The sequence below is a fragment of the Amblyomma mixtum genome, chromosome 4 (genome assembly GCF_055824585.1).
Source record: "Amblyomma mixtum isolate Tamu chromosome 4, ASM5582458v1, whole genome shotgun sequence".
Taxonomy (NCBI): Eukaryota; Metazoa; Arthropoda; class Arachnida; order Ixodida; family Ixodidae; genus Amblyomma; species Amblyomma mixtum.
This window is the reverse complement of record NC_143015.1, coordinates 70,668,525-70,691,269: the sequence shown is the minus strand read 5'-3', so window position 1 is coordinate 70,691,269 and position 22,745 is coordinate 70,668,525. Positions and strand designations below refer to the sequence as shown.

The 22,745-nt window shown below is 46.7% G+C and overlaps 1 protein-coding gene across 1 annotated transcript; it reads right to left on the bottom strand.

Annotated features, from left to right (window-relative positions):
• Window positions 1-443: 443 nt before the first annotated feature.
• On the bottom strand, window positions 444-17,805 carry LOC149346880 (serine protease inhibitor swm-1-like). The gene is made up of 4 exons (XM_089586743.1): window positions 17,505-17,805; window positions 4,141-4,380; window positions 2,791-3,012; window positions 444-571 (listed from the first exon to the last, which is right to left on the bottom strand). The coding sequence occupies exons 1-3, from the start codon at window positions 17,560-17,562 to the stop codon at window positions 2,813-2,815; spliced, it is 498 nt and encodes a 165-aa protein (XP_089442869.1). The 5' UTR covers window positions 17,563-17,805; the 3' UTR covers window positions 444-571; window positions 2,791-2,812.
• Between the last annotated feature and the right edge of the window lie 4,940 nt (window positions 17,806-22,745).

The window sequence follows — 22,745 nt, the reverse complement described above, 5'->3', positions numbered from 1 at the left end:
GGTTCCAGGAGAGCGACATCACCAGACGGGAGCATTCCCATTGGCTGGAGGGAAGCAACGTGAGCAGATGGCATGTGACGTAGCTTCCGGTAAAAGCATGAATAGCTGCTAATGCTAATCGCACTAATGCCGAAAATGAAATTAGTTATTCCTGTTGATTTTTTTCATCGGTAGAACTTTGGAGGACGACCTCCATTTGTACTGATAGAGCATGCTTGGAAAATGCAGATTAGAAGTTTTATTCATATGCATATTTAATCACATAACTAATTAGGTTGTCTGCCTTCATACTGGTGCCCGCTGTAGCCACCAGTATAGCCCCAGCGCTAACTAAAATCGAAATCAACTTAGCTTTCTTTAATAACTTTGGGTGCTCTGAAATAAACAGCCAGCATTGACCCCATTGTTCTCAGTTCAAAAATCAAAGTGTGAAGAGACATGGGTCAGAATGCAGCATTTTATTCACTGACTCTTTGCCTTCAGCGTCTCATGATAGCGTGGAGGTGAAATTTTTCTCCGGTTTCTCCGAATGGGCTGTTCATGCTTGAAGTCAGAGTCAGGTCTTCGTGTTCTGAAAAGAAAAATAGGTAAAATAGTGCTTGTGAGAAAAGCTTTTGGTTAGGTTTTCCGTCTCATTCCTTCTATCTTACTCCAACGAGCCAGCCGTTCTCGGTTGGCAGCTTACATGTCCAATGTAAGCCCATTAGTTTTTTCTTCATTTCCTCCAGTTTGATCTATTGGGCAGCAAACCCACCGTGTTGTGAGCGCGCAGTAAATTCTGAAGGTGGAACATCGAAAAAACTCAAGATGTTCTGTGGCAATGAAGTGAGATGCCACGAAACGCCTGTTCATGCTTAAACGTGTCTCAATTCTCTCGCACCAATAACATGTGAGGCAAACTACATCCTTGTCTTTCCATATTTGTTGAAATATACCATCTGTGAGTGGTGCCTTTGAGAGGAGACACCAGGCAGCTAAGACTTGTATCGACAAAAACGATCCACGCAGGGTGTCCGATGGAATCAAGGCCCCCGCCCCGCAGTAATCGGCGCACACGCGGTGACTGTGGGTGACGCCAGTTTGAACAGTTACCTGGATAGAAAGTATGTAATTGACGTCACAAAACGGGAGACGAGTGGTGAACCATTTTCTTATGCAAGCATTAGTAGAGGTTGGTTTCTTCCCGCTCGCGCTATCGCACCGCTTTCCGCCCATCGCAGTATGTTACGCTCCAGCGCTTCCTGTCAATTCCTATACGCTACAACTTCTTGGAGGAGCCGGGGAGGCTTTTCGACCTGCGTACAACTTCCAGCATTCAATACTTGTCTCACACCGCTCCATCACCGACCCAGCCGTGGCCTCCGGGAGAGTAGTCTGAAATTTGTCCCCTTTCCGCCACCACAAGGACTACCTAGCATTGGGCATTGAGTTCAGCTGTGATGGCCACCACGACCAGGGTACCGACGCCGGTATTCTGCAACCCTTCATCAACACCACCGCCTTTTCACGGCGACGTGTACGGAAAGGCAATCACCAATCATCTGGCAAACGCCAGTCTCCCAAAAATGAAATTTTGCCTGAATCTAACTGCCAGTGCAAGATACACAGGATTTAGGCTTTTATTTGTATTCTATGAAACCATCAACCCTGCGTGATTGCTTCTGCGCTCTTTTCTTCAATATTGCACTATTTCTTGAGATAGGACTCCACCAACTCTCGCCTGTGACAGGGCCCAGAATATGTTTGTTTACCATGAAAAGGTCGAAGTCTTTAAATAAGTGGAAAATAAATATTATTCCTAAGATCCTGTGTTATATTGGACAAAAGTATCACAAGCGCAGCAGCAATGGATGAAGCCTTAGTGCTATATGCGCTCTGTGGCGGCAACTTTCAGAACCTGCGTTCTTATCTTAGGAGCGTGGTCGAAGTCTCATTGTTAATCACCCTCTGAGAAGCTTTGAAAAAGATAGGGGTCAGTGCGAGTAAGTTTTCCGCTGGGGATGAAAGGGCAAAAGATATTAATTACTCCGCAAAATATCTTCAAGCACTCATTAGCACTCGAAGCAATGAACCTAACAAGTAAACATACATCGGAGTAAAGAAAAGTTTGCTATTCTCCTCTACGCTGTAGATATAGCATGATTTCCATATTTGAAATTCTAGAGCCAACACAAAATCAACACTTTTAAAGAAGCAGAAATATTTCAGTTAAATTTTGCGACCGAAGTTAATATGTTCAGTTCGCAGTAAAAAAAATTCAGAGGGCATTATGACGATTTAAAGTGTGCGAGGCGAAAACCTATCTGCGCCAGTTTGGATGCTTGTGTTGCTGATTGAAGGAGCGATGTGAGCGCCACCAACCATGAGGTGATGCAATTACTACTCAATCACTAATTTTTATCTAATTACTAAGTACAAATAACCTCTAATTATGAATTCATTACTAATCACTAATCACAAATTCTAAAGACGTATAGTGACTAGCTACTAATTACCATTTAGTTAGCAATTACTCTTAGTGATTAAAGGCTAATTACTAATTAACGGCTACGGCATACTATGCCGCAATGAAGGCAGCGATTTCTGGTTACGGCGTACTACACCACTGATGACGTCGTCGGGATGACTGACGGGCTCAGTGCGACGGACGGATGGAATGATGAGCCATGAAAGGCTTTCACCTTAAAATTGTTGACACAGTTTGTACTCTGGATCTCACCAGGACATGGTCTGGAGCCTATGGTTGGTCGCTATAGAGATGGTGAAGCCAATCTCTCAAGCGGTGCTCACCGAAAAAAGCGCAGTGCAGCCGTTACGCCGCCGGGCACTGGTTCAAGGGGACGCAGTTGCCCTCGGAGTTGCGGTAGAAACCGGTGGAGCAGTAGCAACCCTGGCGGCAGTCGAGGGTGCATTGGGGGCCGAGGGTCCGCTTCTGGCAGGTGGTCTCAGCACATGTGCTGCTGACACACTCCTTCCACTCCTCGTTGGTACCGCACGGCCGACGATGCCCCGCTGTGGAGGAGGAGAGATAGACTGGAGTTTGTGCGAGGCCAGACAGAGAAAAATTGGAGAGCACTGCAGTCTACTTGCATTGGAGAAATGCGAAAGCATCTGCGTTTGAACGGGAGCAACTTTTTCTTCGCAAGTCGTCTTTGTCAGGTGACACTTATCATGTGACCGTTCGATGACGTCGACATCTTTTTGCGTGTCATTGCTGTCACGTGACACTTATCATGAAACCCTTGGATAACATCAGTAGTTTTTTTTGCAAGTCATCGTTGTCTAACTTAACTACGCATCACCAACGCACTTCACCGACGTACACGCCACAACGCGTTCACTTCGTACCCCTCTAACATGCTTCAACCAACGACTCCTCATGGCGTACGCGTTGCGTAATCGCGCGGCACACACAGGGCCTGGTTCGAACTGCAATGGCGGCGAATTTCTTGGGGCGTGTTTGAGAGGGTGCCGCTAAATACGCAGCATTCCGTTTCGCTGACAAATGTCGGGATTAGGCAGCGAATTTGGTAGGCGCTGCTCTAGCTTTCACTTCGGGATTAGCACATTGTGAATAATAGTAATCAACATCATATTCATCACCAGCACCAGTCGCATCGACAAGTTTAGAACCGCCGCAGCAAAAAAAGTCTGTTGCAGTGATCTCCAATTAAACCTGATACGGCAGCCGCAATTTTTTTTTTTCAAAAATATTGCGGCCTCACCTCAACTCGGCCCCTCCCGTGTAAGTCAGCCTTCTCTCGAAATACATTCAGTTAAGGAAGAGACCATGGATTATCTTCCCCACCGAAGACCATGATCTACCCATGCCTTTTTATTTTTCTTTATTTCAGTTGGGATATCATTATCTATACCGTTCTGTAACGCTCATTGCTACCTTCCTCCCTGTTCACAATCACCTATGCTAAATTTAACGCAACAGCATTTACTGTGGTTACCTAATATGCTTTTGGCGCTGGCATGCAATATTGATATTAGATAGATAGCGCCTTTATTCATGCCAGTTTGTATACAGTACGATAATTATCGGGCCTACCATTACTTGAGAGGCAGCGCCTGGCTGACAGCGAGTCGACATATTGTAGTTGTACTTCGTTAGTATTGCGGTATGAAATATACCTGGACCGCCTTGTTGAGGTGGGCACTGGTCCAGCGTGACACAGTTCCCTTCGTCGTTCCGGTAGAAGTCCTCGGCGCAGTAGCAGCCGAAACGGCAGTCAGCCGTGCAGGCCGGACCTACGACGCGCCTCTTGCACGAGGTCTCGGCACAGCTGCTGCTGACGCACTGCTTCCACACTTCGTTGGTTCCGCAAGGCTGGGGTTCGGGCGGGAACTTGAACACCGGCCGCTCGGAATCATCTGCACATAGGGGACTAATTCATGCCCTTTTGTGCTTTTGTGTACAGGCACTGACGTGGGCTTCGAGCACCGAGAAAATCCTCCTAACGTTTAGACCCCTGTTGCAGCCAATTTTGATCCCGAAATGATTGAAATTAAATTCTATGGTTTGCTTTATCTAATGCCTTTCATTATGTGAAGCACGTTCACGTGCAAGAAACTTAATCAGACCACTTTAGTCTGAAGGGCCACAAGATGCTTTAATCATGGATGATAAGTTCGAAACAGGATTCACTCGGCCAGTGACACTGCAAAACACACTGTGCAAGGTCCGTAGCGAACAAACAGGTTATAAACTTGCAGCATGCAGTTGTTCTTGAAAAGGTGTACAATAACAGGGAGAAAAATCTAAGGTTGTAAATGCCAGAACAAAGGAAAAAATGCAGGAGGAATTGCTTGTCGACCTGGAAACCTAGGTGTGAAAAAAATGTGGCGTACCTGAGAAAGAACAAAGAGAAATTGTGCCTTTAAGGGGACACACAAAAGACGTAGCGATATGTAAATACCGAGACGCTGGGATAGAAAGGAAGGCTCTAGAAAAGAAGTGGGCGTGAAAGAATAGCGGTTAAGATTGCGCCGAAGAAATCTGGAAGAAAAGTGTTGTCACTATATCGCAGATAGATCTGTAGACGTGTGTTCTGTTGAGTAAGAGAATTATTAATATTCGCTTATACAAAATGCTCACAGCCTAGCGGAAAAGCGCTTCTATTTCGGGCCCCCGCGTCATGGTGGCCGCAGTACACATGAAGTCAAACGTAGCTACTTTATGAGGGCTGTATGAAAGGACACCCCTTCTTGCATATCCGGATGTAAACGTGCCTTCAGATTACCGCGATTTGCTTGTGAAACCGGCAGGGGATGACCATAATAATATTTATTTCCTTCACCCTGCGTAATTAACGGTTAAAGGCTTCATTTTAAGCGATATAGCCTATTTGCCTTAAAACCAGCTCTATTAACAAAACAGAAAATTGTCGTCGTCAAAGCAGATTATCTGTAAAGTTTTTTGACATGCACGAGCTCTAAGAACTGAAGTACTTGTTGTTAGAACAGAATTTTTTGTGTTATTACAGAAAAGTGGCACAGAACCACTGACTACAGAAAAATTTTGCAGAACAAACTGCAGTACCACGAAAAGAATATACTACCAAACAACATAAGAATCTTTCGTTACGGCGAAAATACAAAACATTTTGCGGTATTTTGGACACCGTTCTATCGTCTCTTTTTTTTTTTCAAACGGCAAACCAGAATTTGTCTATGCAGGATCATTTCTGTTCATGCTCACTGTCTGCTTAACGAAAGCAAACTACGAAGCAAAATTTTATCGCAGCTTTCTCAAGAGAAGATTGATTCCTTGTTGTGAACTACACACATGTTCGTTGAGAAGTGGGGTATTCGGGTGCAGTTGGTGATGAGCGTGACGACTATATATCCTGCAGCGCTGCAGAAAACATGCAGCCATTCTGGTAAAACTGCTTGTCTCTTTCACCTGATGCCCCATAGGTCCTGGAGGATTCAGTATTTTCACCAAACGTCAGTTGCTGTTCCGCCACAAGCACCCATTCGGGCGAGGCAGCAAAAGATACATGCTGAGTACGGCAGCCAACTGATACATTCTTCATCACAACGCATCTGCTTCAAAAGAAATCGTTGTGACCTAATGAGCTTTGGTGCTCTCGACACAACACATAGATCAATGAGTAATTACTCCTTTATTACAGAGATCAAATTGGAAATATTTTATTAAAATTTCAACTGCACACTTCTAAATCTATTTAGCTGTATAAGTAACCTCCAGTGGCTGGTTCATCATTTGAAAGAGCGGTGCAGACAAGACAGAGATAAAGGGCCTATTCTAAGTTTAAGTTACGAGGTAAAAAACGGACGCGTATTTTGTGGAGAGCTCTCAGTTGACCGCAACGATACTAGAAAGGCTATTTATGAAGAATAAAATTTGATTAACAAATCAATGGAGCGCAAGAATTTAGAAACTTAAACCAGAAAAAGAATGAAGGTGAATGGCTGCATTCGCGTGAGTCTTAATTGTTACTGTTTGTGTTGCGCGACATTCGTCGCACTATCTCCGGACTTATGTAGCGCAAAGTCCGTGTACACTCCGTCAGTTCTTTTCCAGTGTCGCAACAATGTCGAACAAAGAGCCGTAAAGCTCTCCTAAGGAGAACGGCAAGAGAGGAAGAAAACGTTAAGCACTTTGCGCGGAGTATTTGCGGCTGTTGCCTTTGAGCCTTCTTTCGTCATAGGCCGTCAGTTTGAGACTTGGGTAATAGTGGAAAAGATTTAGCTGGACGCACTTTTTTTATTAGAAAAATAAGGATTTCAAAAACCCGCGCTTATAACATCCTTCAGAGGCTGTTATAGAAAAAAGCACTTCAATTTTTTTTTCTGCGGCCTATAAAATCTACTACATGTTTGCCATATCCTTCCGTTTTCCTGAGCCCCTAACTTCACCGAATTTACCATGGGATCAGCCCTGCCGATCTTTCACCTGGTTATAACTTTCTGGCAACCCTATTGCGGAAGACCTCGTAAGTGCCGAAATGCTACTCTTGCGCTAATTCCAGACAAAAATGACGCAAAAGCAGGTAAACACAAAATCTGAGATCGTAATAAGATCTCAGTTTAAAACTGAGATCGTAATAGGACGCAGCCACGATACGCGCAAAAAAAAAGAAGCAACCTTCTTTCATCCGCAGGATACACGGACTTCAAAGCCGCCGCAGTTCAGAACGGAAGTCGGCCGTATCTTCCTACTATAACGGTGGTGTGCATGGCACAACTTGTTTTTTTTTTGTTTTGGCCTCTCCTTTTTGTGTTTTACTTGGGGTTCGGATGTCGTTCATGTCCGGCCGTGGAATGGTTAGATATGCGCTATCAGCCTCCGCCACGGTTGCATCATATCTGTCCATTATCCGCTTCTAAGGAGCCGAAAGAGTCTTAGGTCTTTCACAAGCAAGGCGGCGAAAGCCGATTAGGATAGTGGGTTCGCGAAGGAAGTCACTAATGGAAGGCATTAACCGGCATGAAAGCTGCAAGATGCTGGAGGGCCACTTACCGGATGTGTTCCTTTCAGATTATGAGCCCAGACTCGCGGCAGCTTTGTTCCTTAATGTGAAACAGTCTAAATTCTTTCATGACTGTCTGAATGTATACTAAGCTTTAGCCATGGGCCACACAAGTCCTTTCAATGTTTGTGGAATGGTTGAACCTATGCCAGAACAAAACAGCCTATTCACTTACAAAGTGAGCAAGACAATGTAATAAGGCTTCGCTACTAGGATGTGGCTACTAGAGTCACTGAGTCACTACCTTGGACAACCGGGGATTTTTTTTTTGCAAAAGCGATGACAAGAAGTAATATGCTTCTGGAAGAAAACACTAATTCATTTGAGAGCTAAAATTCGCCCTCAAATGTTCCTCCCCTAATTTTGGCTCGGAGGCACTGGAATCCAAGATGCAGTTACGTCTATAGAGTAGCCCTGAATATTGGAAGGACTGCATGTATGATGCGCCAGAATAATTCTGGACTGAATTGGTATTACGCACTTTTAAATTCATGGTAATGGCAATTCATTCCTGACATTGACTGTCACCTTTAGTAAAACTGAGATCTGGGTGAGTTGGTATGCATTCATACTGGTGAACAGCGCAAAAAGGCGGGACAACGACAAGACGTTGTCGTTGTCCCGCCTTCTTGCGCTGTTCACCAGTATGAATTGACTGTCAGCGTCGCGTGGCCTTATTGTTATTACATTGCAACAAGTTATCGATGGGAAACCACAGTCTTTTAACAGAGACACTTAAAGCCCAGCAGGATTGCAATGAACCTAGCCAGTTATTCTGATTGGATCACAGTACAAGCAAAGCATGGCTGCTTTATATTATGGCACGGTTGAAGTGTGCCGAAAATGGAGCAGGCTTTGAAAACACCCGTGCACAACAGGCAATAGCGTGGTCAGGTTTTGAATGGAGGAGTTCCATAATACATGATTTGGTAAAGCATACGCAAATAAATTCATTTACTGGTTTAACATCGTATACTCCACGTACATTATTTTCTTGGGTTAAGATTCTGTGCTCATCGTTCAGTTTACTTGTATTGGTGTCATCTATGCATCTCTCGTCGATCGATACTTCTACTACTGAACCTACAGAATGGCAACCTCAAAAGAATGTGGCCATTGCCTTTCTGGGTCCCAATATTTGGCAACGTCTGTCTTGAAAAAACCATCTTTCTAAGGGTGGTAAAGGCAGCCCCTCACATAACCTATTTACCGCTATTCACTTTTCTTCCTCGATGCGCAAGGTAGTTCACAGACGAGGTGATTCGTTTTCAGAAGGGAGGAACCTGGGTGATGTATTCGACATGCTGCGTGGTTTGCTTTCAATCGCTGTTGTTCCAAACCTCATAAAGATGAGAGAATCTTCCGCGGTCGGCTTTCTGAACACTAAAACTCCACAGATGCTGTACATTAGCCCCGCAATATGGGTTTGAAGCAAAACCCTTGAGCTTTTGATGTTTCACAAAAACTTTGCTATTGTATTCTAGTTCCTAGTGAAGTAAAGTTTTAAGAGGACAGGGTACATGATGGCGTATATGCGCAGAATCGCTTTTATTACCAGACTTGCAGAGGTCAAAGGAACCCCTCGGAGGGGGTAGTGATATTATGGTATATGGATGGAGAAACTATATTTCAGAGTAAATCGGAGGGTCGCAAGACGTTGTGCTCTTCCCCCCGCTGGGCGTCAGCCTTAAAGGGAAACTGAGGAGAGCTCTATTAACATTTTTTTTATAGTAAAATCCGATAGTTCGGCATTTCATGGCTTTGTTGCCACTTGGCCGGCAGCGAAAGATGCATTTATTTCTAAGAAATTTGGGTTCGAAGTTGAAACAGTTTTTCCCGTTGCTCTGATTCAAACTTGGGATTCTCCTATGACGACAGAGGACTAAGTGACGTGAAACATGACGTGCACATGACGTAACGCAGATTCCGTGATTTCTGGCGGCCAGCAGTGCGTCCTAGCAGCAGCCGAAAACAAAGCTGCCGCCGGCCGCACGTTGAAGGCATCCATCGGCTATTGCGGCCGTCGCTTCGTTTACGTTTGCACCGGCGTTTTGCTAGCGTTGCAATGGATCCCGTTCTCGAAGTCGTCAACGAAGTTCTCGCAAATAGACACCTTTAGCATACCGTGTACCTTGTTTACCGTTAGCTGAATTCCCTGAAGAGAAAAGTATACAACAGCTGTATCCTACCGGTACTCACCTATGGAGCAGAAACGTGGAGGCTAACAAAGAGGGTTCAGCTTAAGTTAAGAACAACGCAGCGAGCTATGGAAAGGAAAATGATAGGTGTAGCGTTAAGAGATCGGAAGAGGGCGGAGTGGGTGAGGGAACAAACGCGGGTTAATGACATCTTAGTTGAAATCAAGAAGAAGAAATGGGCTTGGGCAGGGCATGTAATGCGAAGGCAAGATAACCGCTGGTCCTTAAGGGTAACGGAGTGGATTCCAAGAGAAAGCAAACGTAGCAGGGGACGGCAGAAAGTTAGGTGGGCGGATGAGATTAAGAAGTTTGCGGGGATACAGTGGCGGCAACTGACTAAGGACAGGGTTAATTGGCGAGACATGGGAGAGGCCTTTGCCCTGCAGTGGGTGTAGTCAGGCTGATGATGATGATGATGATGATGAATACCGGGGGCCCGAATACCGCTGTGAGCAGGCGCTGATTGGTCCCGGCGCTGCAGGAGCGCGCGTAGCTATCGGGTACGTGGCGCCATCTGGCGACGTCAAGGAGATTTGCGCATGCATTTGCTGCGCCTCAGTGATTCGTCGCTTCTCGTGTCCTAGTGTTGCTAGAACTATTGCTTCTAGCAACACTGTTTTGTCCTTACACGCCATGAAGCTTGTACTTGCGAGTTTGGCCTGTGGCGGCGATACCTGTATTTTGGTTCTTGCCCTTTTCTACGTTACAAGAGCTTTGTTGTCAGTATGAATGGCGTTTTTGTAATCAGGAGCTGGTATTCTGTCGATGCAAGTCAACTTCCATTTCTCCTCAGTGTCCCTTTAACCCCTTAGGACTCGGCGGAGTCCAAAGCTTGATTGACGATGTTTCTTTGGACTTCTAGGTCTGGGTTGTGCATCAGAGCCTACCATGAGTTTGTTGTGCTTGTGTTGTCTTTACAACGTGGGCATGTCCAGATCATGTGTACCACGGCTAGCATTGGATTGCCCTGGATATATTTTGCTATAGATCCATGGGTTTGGAAATACCTCGACCTGGAATTCCCTCCAAGCTGTCTCATCCTTTTTACTAACACTATAGCCAAACGGGCGAGTTGGTGGTACATATTGAATGCCAACAGCGCAACCGACGCAGACAAAGTAGAAGAAAACACAGGACAAGCGCCGACTCACAACTGAAATTTTATTCAAGGAAAGTAGTACATTTTATAGAAAAAGTGGCCAACTTATCAGCTAGTAAACACAACCCATGTTTCTACGTGGCATCAAGGTATGCAACCTCACTGTCATATAATGAAATAGATGGCTTACTGACGCATAACCTTGTTTTTTTCCTCATGTGATATGCTTCCATAATCTCACGTGTTAATCGGGACGGGTGTTTGTAGAGGATATCACAGCACGAAACAATGTATGTGCCATGCGCAGAAGAGGTAGTTTACAAAATCTCAATGTCATGCGGACAAATATATATCGGGCAGACGGGGCGTTGCATCAATACACGTTTGAAAGAGCATGCAAATAATCTGGAAGCCAACAAATCTAATAATCTAGTTGATCATGTTCGAGACTGCCAATCTTGTTTTCCTTCATTGCCTTACTGTGATGTCCTCTACAAACACCCGTCCCGATTAACACGGGAGATTATGGAAGCATATCACATGAGGAAAAAAACAAGGTTATGCGTCAGTAAGCCATCTATTTCATTATATGACAGTGAGGTTGCATACCTTGATGCCACGTAGAAACATGGGTTGTGTTTACTAGCTGATAAGTTGGCCACTTTTTCTATAAAATGTACTACTTTCCTTGAATAAAATTTCAGTTGTGAGTCAGCGCTTGTCCTGTGTCTTCTTCTACTTTGTCTGCGTCGGTTGCGCTGTTGGCATTCAAAATCTTTTTACTAAGTTTGCTACCGTAAAAGGCAGCGAAAGGCAGCGATACAATATCTCAAATCTATTCTGTGCTTCGGCCACTCTGTCTCCATACACTTTACTTTATGCTGCTGCCGTTGTGCTGCGACTGAGACCCTTCTTCCCTCCCGGTTTTTTTTTCTATTTTTCTTTCCCCTCCCCCCGTTCTTCCTTTTCTCCCCGCTATCACAAACGTGGGTACTACGTGCGACCACACCTTATTCCCCCTTAAGTTCTGTTTTTTTTTTACTTTCAGTTTTCATTTTATTTTTTGTATTTTTTTCATTTCAGCCGTTATTCTCTCCCGCGTCCTATGCTCATTGTTTTGGTTCATGTGTCCGACATCTGTACATATGCCAACCCTTTAAAAAGAGAAACAAGAACCGTGTATCTTTAGTCTTCAAAAAGGACAGGCTCTGTCCGAAACGTCGACTAGCAACAAATGTTTACCTAAATGAAGCGTTTCTCAATTTCGCATACATATATATACAGGGTGTTTCACCTAAGACTTTCTGCAATTTTTAAAAATAAGCTATTTGAATTAGATGCGCGCTTTTCCTGGCATAGCATTGTCAGTGGTGTAGTACATCATAATTCAACTAAGACGTGCTAACTAGCAGGTTTGTTAACCAATATTTAATAGTCAACTTTTAAACTATTACCGTTGGGCTCCTTAATTATTTAGAGGAATGCAGCCCACCGTAAGTAATGTCCATATCCGTTTTTAGAATTTCGAGAACGCGATTATCCTCGGCGCTGTGGCCCAACAAATTTCGCCTACATCGCGCCAAAATACATGCGGTTTGAGAAGCTTGCAGGCAAAGCAACCTCTCCAGTGAACCTAACTCGTCGAAATAGCCAAAATTTGTTGGGCCACAGCGCCGAGGATAATCGCGTTCTCGAAATTCTACAAACAGATATGGACATTACTCACGGTGGGCTACATGCCTCTCAATAATTAAGGAGCCCAACGGTAATAGTTTAAAAGTTAACTATTAAATATTGGTTAACAAGCCTGCTAGTTAGCACGTCTTAGCTGCATTATGATGTACTACACCACTGACCATGCTATGCCAAAAAAAGCGCGCATCTAATTCAAATAGTTTATTTTTAAAAATTGCACAAAGTCTTGGGTGAAACACCCTGTATATAGGTTGCGAGAGCGCGAAGTACTTGACTGCTTACAAGAGTATATAGCGAAGTATAGGCTTCGTTAAAGGAAATATATTTATTCGACTCGACGTATATAGGACACAGTATTGCATAGGGCATACTAGTCCTACATTAGTTCTAGACTAATAAAAGCAGAAGAAAAAAAAACTCATGCTGCCGGTGGGATGGGAACCCACGGCCTCCGAATTTCGCGTCTGGTGCTCTATTTGAGCTACGGCGGCGGCTGCGCAATCTGCTGTTTTATGGGTATTATGGGTACTTATGGGTACTGCAGCCGAACCTTCAGAGTGTTCACCAGCGCCATCCTCGTCCATAGCGGCGGACATGGCACGTCCTGTGCTTGCGCGAGTGCCACGTAGCAACATGGTCGAACGATAAGGGCGGAAGTTGTGCGAGAACCCTCTTATGCTGCCCATGGCACCAAGGCTGCCAGATTCTAGGCCCGTGTTAAATACAAGTGAAGGGGAAAGAGATGCTCATTATGGAATACATGACAGAAGCCAAGAGCAACCTAAACAAAGGAACTTATCATTTGAACTTCATAATCTGTCTACACTAGCCAACTCCTTCAATTTGGTGCCTGCATTTTTACAAAAAGGAAAATACTGCCGCGTCTACAACAATAGCCGCTCGGCGGCTGTTCGGCACGCAGCTCGTGCGCCACGCGGTTCGCTGCTGAAGAAGACGAAGCTCGACGTTCCATCCTGGCCGTCTCGGTGCGCGCTGGCATCATCTCGGTGTTGGCGTTCCTCTGCCGTCTGGACGCGGCGCTACCTGTACCAACTGCTACGTGACACTGGTGGAGGTGCTGGGTCACGCAGCACGATTCTGTGAACCCGAGTTTCCCTGACACCGATGCAGTTAGCGCCGACCTCCGCATTCACGTTGACGGGCACCCAGTGACTGCTTTAGTCGATACAGGCGCGGACTTTTCGATCATAAGCAAGCACCTCGCGGATCGCCTCAGCAAGGTAAAGACAGCCTGGGATGGACCTCAAATTCGTACTGCTGGCGGTCACCTCATGACGCCTGTCGGAAGATGCACTGCTCGAGTCACCATTGCCAATTCTGCTTTTGTTGGCACTTTTGTTGTTCTGCCGCACTGCTGCAAAGACCTGATTCTCGGAATGGACTTCTTGCGTGAGCATGGTGCTATCATAAACCTTCCTGATCGTCTGGTAACATTTTCGACCCCTGGAACGATTCCAGCCGACACCGAACCACGCAGAGTGGCCCTGCGCATAATCGACGCCGATGTGACCGTCCCTCCGCGATCCTGTGCCCTCGTTACCGTCATTTGTGACGACCTGTGCAGTGCTGACGGCGTAGCAGAACAGAACACTGCGCTTGTGCTCTCCCATGGGGTCTGCATCGCCAGAGGTATCGTCACGCTACGGAACGGCCTAGCAGATGTCCTTCTAACGAATTTCGGGACCGAACGGCAACACATCGCCAAGGGCACTGCGGTCGCATACTTCGAGGACATCGCCGAAAGTAACGACTGCCTTGCCCTCCAGAGCGAAACGTCCAATTCTTGCACACCTCAGCTGATCCTCGACGTGAACCCAGGCTTAACCCCAGCCGATAGGGAGAGCCTAGTCGGCCTACTGCATCAGTTCCAAGACTGTTTCTCGTCTACGTCGGCAGTGAAACAGACGCCTCTCGCTAAGCACCGCATCATTACGGACTGCAGTACCCGACCAATTCGGCAAAACCCATACCGTGTCTCACTGCGGGAGCGTGAAGCCATAGCTGAACAAGTCAAAGGGATGCTGCAGGATGGTGTTATTCAGCCGTCGAGGAGCCCGTGGGCTTCGCCTGTGGTTTTGGTTAAGAAGAAGGATGGTAGTCTGCGATTTTGCGTTGACTACCGGAAGCTTAACCAGGTTACCAAGAAAGACGTCTACCCGTTACCACGCATTGACGACTCTCTTGACCGGTTGCGGCACGCGCGCTACTTTTCTTCGCTGGACTTAAAAAGTGGTTACTGGCAGATCGAAGTTGACGAGCGGGATCGCGAGAAGACAGCGTTCGTGACGCCGGATGGCCTTTATGAGTTCAAGGTCCTTCCTTTCGGTTTGTGTTCAGCTCCAGCAACATTTCAGAGAATGATGGACGCTGTTTTGTCGGGCCTGAAATGGCAGACGTGCTTGGTATACCTGGACGACGTTGTTGTATTTTCGCCAACGTTCGAAGAACACCTCCAGCGCCTCTTGACCGTGCTACAGGCTATACGATCTGCCGGCCTGACGTTGAAGCCCGAGAAATGCCACTTTGGTTATGAGGAGCTCCTTTTCCTGGGCCATGTCGTCAGCCATCGTGGAGTCCGGCCGGATCCTGCTAAAACAGCTGCCGTCGCCAACTTTCCCACTCCTTCGGACAAGAAAACGGTCCGGCGTTTTTTGGGCCTTTGCGCGTATTACCGGCGGTTCATTGCCAACTTTTCCCGACTTGCTGCACCGTTGACGCATCTTACAAGAGAGGACGTCCCATTCACGTGGACAGAACAGCAGCAGCAGGCATTTGATGAATTACGGCGACGCTTGCAAACCACGCCTGTCCTTGGTCATTTCGATTCTCGTGCGGAGACTCTCGTCCACACAGATGCCAGCAACGTGGGTATCGGTGCTGTACTCGTCCAGTGGCAGGACGGCGCTGAGCGCGTAATAGCATACGCCAGCCGCACTCTGTCTCGTGCCGAATCTAATTATTCCACGACCGAAAAAGAATGCCTTGCCGTGGTATGGGCTGTGACAAAATTTCGACCTTACCTGTACGGCCGGCATTTTCAAGTTGTAACCGACCACCACTCTCTTTGCTGGTTGACGAACTTACGGGATCCCTCTGGCCGCCTTGCGCGTTGGAGCTTACGCCTTCAGGAGTTTGACATGTCCATCGTTTATAAATCAGGGCGCCAGCACAACGATGCCGACTGCTTGTCCAGATATCCAGTCGAGGCTGCGCGCGACGACGACGAACCAGACTTTCCTCTCATCGCAGCCGTAGACGCAGCGACTATTTCCAGTCAGCAACGTGAGGACCCGGCGCTGAAACCTCTCATCGACTTCCTGGAAGCACGTACCGAGGAGGTTCCCCAGCCCTTCGCAAGAACCCAGTCCTCCTTTTGTCTGCGCAACAACGTGCTGTACAAAGCCAACTTTTCTCCAACCGGAAGCGACTACCTCCTCGTCGTTCCAGCGAATCTCCGTGGAGAAATCTTGCAGGCGTGTCACGACGAGCCCACCGCAGGTCACCTCGGCTACGCCCGCACTCTGGCTCGGATCAAAAAGAGCTATTACTGGCCTAAGCTTGCGGCGACTGTACGACACTATGTGCGCACGTGCCGTAATTGTCAACGACGAAAAACACCCCCTGTCAAGCCAGCTGGACTTTTACATCCCGTTCAAGTGCCCAGACTCCCGTTTGAGCAAGTTGGCATGGACCTTCTCGGCCCTTTTCCAACTTCATCTTCGGGAAACCGGTGGATTATCGTCGCTACTGATTACCTTACGCGCTACGCTGAAACCAAGGCCCTCCAGCGCGGCACAGCAGCCGAGGCTGCGAAATTTTTCGTGGAACGCATCGTCCTCCGGCATGGCGCTCCAGCACTAATTATCACGGATAGAGGCACCGCTTTCACTGCCAAACTCTTAGAATCCCTCATGCGGCTGAGTGGCACTACTCACAGGAAAACAACCGCCTACCATCCCCAGACGAATGGCCTGACCGAGCGCCTCAACAAAACTCTCGTCGACATGCTGTCCATGTATGTTGACGTTGAGCATCGATCTTGGGACAATATCCTGCCATATATTACTTTCGCGTATAACACGGCTCAACAGGAAACCACGCGGAGGACGCCCTTCTGTCTGTTGTACGGCCGCGAAGTGTCGACAATGTTGGAAGCAATGCTGCCCCATGATGGCCCCGACCCCGACGTTGGCGCCGAGGAGTTCACGCTTCGGGCAGAAGAAGCTCGACAACTTGCAAGAGTGCGCATCCTGAACCAACAAGACCGTGACGCCCGACGTTACAACCGCCGCCACAGACTCATGACGTTCGCCCCGGACGACAAAGTGTGGGTATGGACCCCCATTCGACGCCGTGGCCTTTCCGAAAAACTGCTCAAGCAGTATTTCGGCCCCTACCGAGTTCTCCGTCAGCTAAGCGACGTAACCTATGAAGTCCTCCCTGATGGGGCTTCCCGGACTACTCGCCGTCAGCAGAGACCAGAGATTGTTCATGTAGTGCGGATGAAGCCCTATTTTTCGCGAGACATTCAGTGACTAAGTGCTGTGCGTTACTCTGTTGTTTTTTGCTTCTTTCTCCCTATTTTCTTGTTAAAGCATCGGGCCGATGCTCTTTCCGAGAGGGAGGGTAATGCCGCGTCTACAACAATAGCCGCTCGGCGGCTGTTCGGCACGCAGCTCGTGCGCCACGCGGTTCGCTGCTGAAGAAGACGAAGCTCGACGTTCCATCCTGGCCGTCTCGGTGCGCGCTGGCATCATCTCGGTGTTGGCGTTCCTCTGCCGTCTGGACGCGGCGCTACCTGTACCAACTGCTACGTGACAATATCTATAAGTTCAGCGTTGCCGGTGGGCTCCACACTGACGGCTGTTCACGGCTTCTATGTACCTCTTGCACCATTCAAGTACACTCAAGACACTCTAGACTCCAGTACCGGAACCCATTTGTACACAGTGAAAGTCTGCATCTCACTGAGTGGAATTTGCTCACCCGTGTCGGCGGTGCACACCGCAACCGCAACCGTCAGCAGGACAAAGAAGGCCTTCATCTTCGCAGCTTCAAGGCTTTCGTATGAGCACCAGGGCAATAAGTGGTGGTACAGACTCAGTGGCTGGGCTTTTTATAGCTGATCTCGTACCAGCGTGCGGTCCTCCACGTGGCAAAAGAAAACAGCATTCCTAAATCCTCAGGATTCGCCTTTTTTTGTGGCTGCCGCAGTTCCCAACAGAAGTCGGCCGTATCTTCCTAAGAACACTCGTAGTGCACTGTAATGCTTTCTTCTTTTGGAGGTTCGTCAACAAGTTCTTGCTCGTTGTTCGCATGTTGTCGATCTGCAGCCATGCGACAGTGAGATATGTGCTTTCCGGCCCCTGCCCCAGCTCCATCGCTTCTTGCCATTCCCGGCTTCTAATGATCTGAAAAACACTTAGGTCTTCCAAAGCCAAGACGGCGAAAGGCAATTAGGGTAGCGGGCCTACCAAGGAAGCCAGTAATAGAGGGTGTCGACCGGCGAGAATACTGTTGGGTGCAGGAAAGCGAGTGGCCGGATGTTTTTCATTCGGATATGAGGACAGGCACGTGGAGCCTTTGTTCTCAGGCGTTGAAAAAGGGTCTAACTTTTTCTGCGGGCATGGCGGTAATCAGAGGTTTGCCATGTGGCCAGAATACTTGTTGTGCGATTTGGGGATCAGTTTAAGTCATGGAAAACTTATATAGCTGCTTCATTCTAAAGAGCAATTAGACCACTGCATTAAGGCTTCGCTACAAACACGTAGCAGCTGTAGAAAAAATATTATGTTTCCCTAAAGAAATGAAAAGTAGTAACATGCCTGTGCAAAAAGAAAAAAAAAAATATTTTACACGTAAACCTGTGTGGTGGGGTTGCAAAATCTGCCAACCAGTATATCTGCCCTAATATTAGTTTGAAAGCAGAGAAACCGCAACATCGGATAAGCAGAGCAGAGACACACTAAATATAGCAAGGAGGCACGTAGGGTGCACCAGAATAGTAGTCGTCGGAGTTGGTATGAAATATATTTTCAAATGGCGGCCACTGGCAATTGGTATTCATAATGGTCATCATCGTGGTGCGGCATTGTTGCTACAACGGGCCAGTGAATTATGGAACTCAAACCACAGCCTTTCAAAACAGGTAACTAGAGCATCGGACTAATATAATAGAACCTAGGCTGTTACGTCTGACTTGCAATTGGGACAAAACGTTGACTACTCCTTTCAGTGGAAATGTTGAAGTTTGACAAAACGGCGACGAGTTCAAAAAAGCCTGTGTATAGCGCAAACTATTGTGGCCAGGCGTCAATGTGGAAAGGCATCCAGACACTGTACAACGAGCGTACACTCCAAATACATTTTTTAAGCATTTGTGTACGTCAACTGGTTTCAACGCTTGTTTAGTCTTCGCTCCCCTCATCCTACCTGAAGCTGAATCCACCATCGAGTTCACGAGGAGCATGTGCTCGCCGCTTTTCTGGGTTACTGGATCGCCCAACGCGTTTCTTGAAAACATTTCGGCTCCTTCTGAGAGTTGTACTGGAAGCCTTATTAATAACCTAAATGACCTCACGCGCGGATTTAGCGTTGCATGACGGCGGAACGAATAACTGGCCCGTCAAGGCAACGGTTTGTTCCGAGACACTTTTCCCAAGCATCTCACCCAAGAAGAGCCGAGCACCAGGTGGGGGGAAATGTTGTACCCATTAGAAAACAGGCGGTTACCCGGCGGCACTGGGGATCGAACCCAACACCTTCCCAGGGGCCGCCAGGATCGAAGCCCTAACTGTGCTTCGATGACTGCCGCTCAATATCTGCATTAGGTATAAAGAAACGGGGGTGGAGGGGCTGGTTTTTATGAATGCTGACCGAGATCCTGTTCGGTTCGAGAGAGATCTACATCGGTTTCTAAGTCTCACGCCTGCTCGCTTTGTGCCGGCTGTGACTTGATTCTTTACTTTCTGTGGTCGCCTCAGCGTGACTATTAGTGTTCCGTGTTTTTTTTTTTTTTTTGCTGCACGTGAACGCTAAGGAGTTACTCTCTTTTTGAGGTGACCGCTGATCTGTGTAAACTCTATTCGTACGAGCACATTTTTTTCGCTCACAAAAGTATCTTTTTATAAACGATAAAAAAAAGCAACGCAGCTCAAACGAGAGAGCGCCTGCCTCGAGCACCGGGGGACTTTGGAGGAGCAAGTTTGAATCCTACAGCCAACGCTATGATTTTCGCCCATTCGTGTCCTCATTGCTGAGCGTGTGGCTAGGATGACTGTAAAGTACAGAAATATCTTCAGTACAGAACCATGCATACAGAACCAGGAAAACCAGAAACAGAAAAAGTACAGAACCATGCATACTGTGTATTCGGAGTATAAGGCAGATGACAAGGTCTTTACCGATGCAAGAGATTACAAGTGCCGTACTATCTCTTATGTTTAGGTGGCACGAGCCGAGGTTGTTGCCCGACTTTTCAAGAGCGTGTCAAACAACCTGTTGCAGGTTTTTGCCTTAATCAGCTTGTCGCATCCTGCCGCGTTAGGCAGGCACGATGTTAGGTTAACGCTAGTGCGCGCTCCGCTCTAGACTATGTGAACCTCTAGGCGTTGATTTCACATATAAAAGTAAAAATTTCGAAAGATTAAAGCGTGTTTGAGAGGTGATCTCAAAGCAGTTTAATGCACTCCGTGTCTACTAGGTGAAAAAAAAAAAGAAAAAAAAAAACGGGGCATAAGTAAGCAAGCCCGGTGGTTTGATTTCGCATTTTCTTGAGTGCATCTACGTCTTCCGAACCTCAAAATCATATGCAAGACTACTTTTCCCGGCATCGACGTCTGGATCACCATTCAGGCTTTTTTGCGTGAGGTCTCCGTCCGGTCTTGGTGGCCTGGGTATAAAGAAGTGCTAAGATATGGCTAAAACAAGAGTTTTGGATGTATGAAACAAGGACAAGAAGAAAGCTGCACAGCTGTAGAACCGGGAAACTTTGAAAGAAGTCCCTAGCCGGCTATAAATATGAAATTGGCATTGCCTTCCCAAATTAAACTTGTTGTTTTGTTTTAAATCAATGCCTTCTTAACTGTCAGCTTGTGTATTTCACTTTGTTTTATTGTTTTGTTTGAAATCACCGCCTTCTTTACTGACTGCTTGTGTACTTCAATTTGTTTTATTTTGGTGTTGTATATACTCCTAGCATAAAAAGTAAACATACTGTATTATTTTTTTTTTACGATTTAAATTTTACACCCATCCAATTCCATGAGTTCTGAGGCGAAAGCCTTACACAAGCCCCATTACGATAGAAGTCCGCGGGATTTGTTGGTGTGCGTTCTCGCAGATGGTGCAGAAAATCCCAGCGATGGTAAGTAAAATACAGTGAAGACATCAAGCGGCCATACGATGCATGCAAAACCGAGTGCCACAGTTTCAGACAATCAGTCGAATTTGATTCGTCTTATATATCCCCACTGGCTTATCTTAATGTGCTGGCAGCATTTCGAACAATAATACCAAATATAGGAGTAACCAATCATCACACAGCGTTCCGAGTAGTGTCATACGATTTCTCTTTGCTTGAAGCTTTCATGTTGTACTCAAGTTTGAGGCCAGCGCGTGGCAGGGATTCCAACCGACGACGTATACACCTATAACTGCATGCCTTCCCAAACTTTAACTCTTCTCTTTAGGCTTGGTTGAGGTAGCCACCAAGATGTTAGACAGCTACAGCGCCATTTGGTTGACCTCCCTGCCTTTCTTCTTATTCCTCCTCCTCCTGCGCCATTTCCTTTCCCCCAAAACCATTTTTCATATTAAAATTGCGGCGCAACGCCATTCGTCCTACACCGGTGCGGGTGGCGTCATACAGTTTATCATTTCATATTGCATACGTTTCTTCGTCAGGCAAGGAGGCTAGCTCGCAAGAGGTATTCGAACCGAGTGTTGAAGTGTTTCATTTGGAACTTTGTAGATTCAGCGTTTGTGGAATGAGCGTTCGGAGGCGCGTCATCATTTCATTTCGCAGTGCGCAACCTTCCTCCCGGTAGAACACTCATAAAGACGCACTAATTATTTCGCCTTGACAGCGCGTAAGCAGCCTGAAGTACTTCTGATGTTTTTGTTCAGATCCATTTGCAGTTCAAGAGACAAGTATTTTTTTGTCTTCCACAGAAAAAAGTTACCGACGCGGCTCACAGTCCACTTCGAAGGATAAAGAGCCATATTAAGTCTCTCACAATGACATTTCAACAGAAACCCAAACCTCGTGTTACATTAAGAGCGCGCGCAGCGATGCTGAAACACGCCTTGATTTCTTCGAACCTGTAATGTTTAACACCTTTCGGTTTCCTCGCTCAACTGAATGGGCTGTGACCAACTCTCTGGCGAGGTGGCGACGACGAATCAGCTGCAGGAAACCGGCAACACGGTCCATGCAAGGTGCTAGGGGAAGATAAGCGCCACCTCGAAGGGTTTTTTTTATGGCGTTTAACCGCCGACCGACGGCGATTGAACGGCTTGTAACTACTTTCTAAAACACAATTGCAACGTTTAACTCCTTTGTTCTACGAGCGTTTTCAACTACCGCTCGCTTTAAACCGAACCTTACACAGCTGGCAATAGAAGGCACTTAGCTTCAACTAAGTGCAATTTCTAGATTACTCAACAGGGCCGCGCTGAACCAATTAAAAAAGCGAAGACAATTCTGGGTGATTATTTTCGCTCTAAGCATTTATTGGCACATAATTTTGCTGAAGTGCAATCTGTGTGGGAACATCGTATTTTGCGTATGCTGCAGGTGAACAATATGCACTTTTTTTATAAGTTTAGAGCCAAAGCAGGTTTGCATCTTGGTGATGCTTTGGTCTTCTTATGCCTCCCTGGCGTCCCAAATCCCCTAAAGGCGGTAGGTTATCTCGTTCTCATCCTTCAAAAAGTTATGAAATCCATGGATACCACAAAACCGCCAGAACACGGTCTAGAAGTAAATACTTCGGGCACTTTACTTTAAATAAACAGCCAGAAATTTCACAAGAGTCGTGTGATCCCTTCACTTTGTGGGTCTAGTTCTCGTCGCGTAAGAGCACCTTCCGGTGATCTCTTGAATAACCGCGTTGTTTAGCGTACACCTATCACTAAACATTACCGGTATACATTTGAGAGTATGTCACTGACCTACCACGCACTGTCGTACGGTTTGGCGTTTAGGCAGTGCTGAAACGTTCTACC

Excerpts from the sequence above, each read along its gene's own strand:
- LOC149346880 (XM_089586743.1), bottom strand. The coding sequence starts at position 17,562 with ATGAAGGCCTTCTTTGTCCTGCTGACGGTTGCGGTTGCGGTGTGCACC. Across the intron at positions 4,381-17,504 it reads GGTGTGCACCGCCGACACGG|ATGATTCCGAGCGGCCGGTG; the intron begins GTGAGCAAATTC and ends CCCTATGTGCAG. Across the intron at positions 3,013-4,140 it reads ACCTCAACAAGGCGGTCCAG|CGGGGCATCGTCGGCCGTGC; the intron begins GTATATTTCATA and ends CCTCCTCCACAG.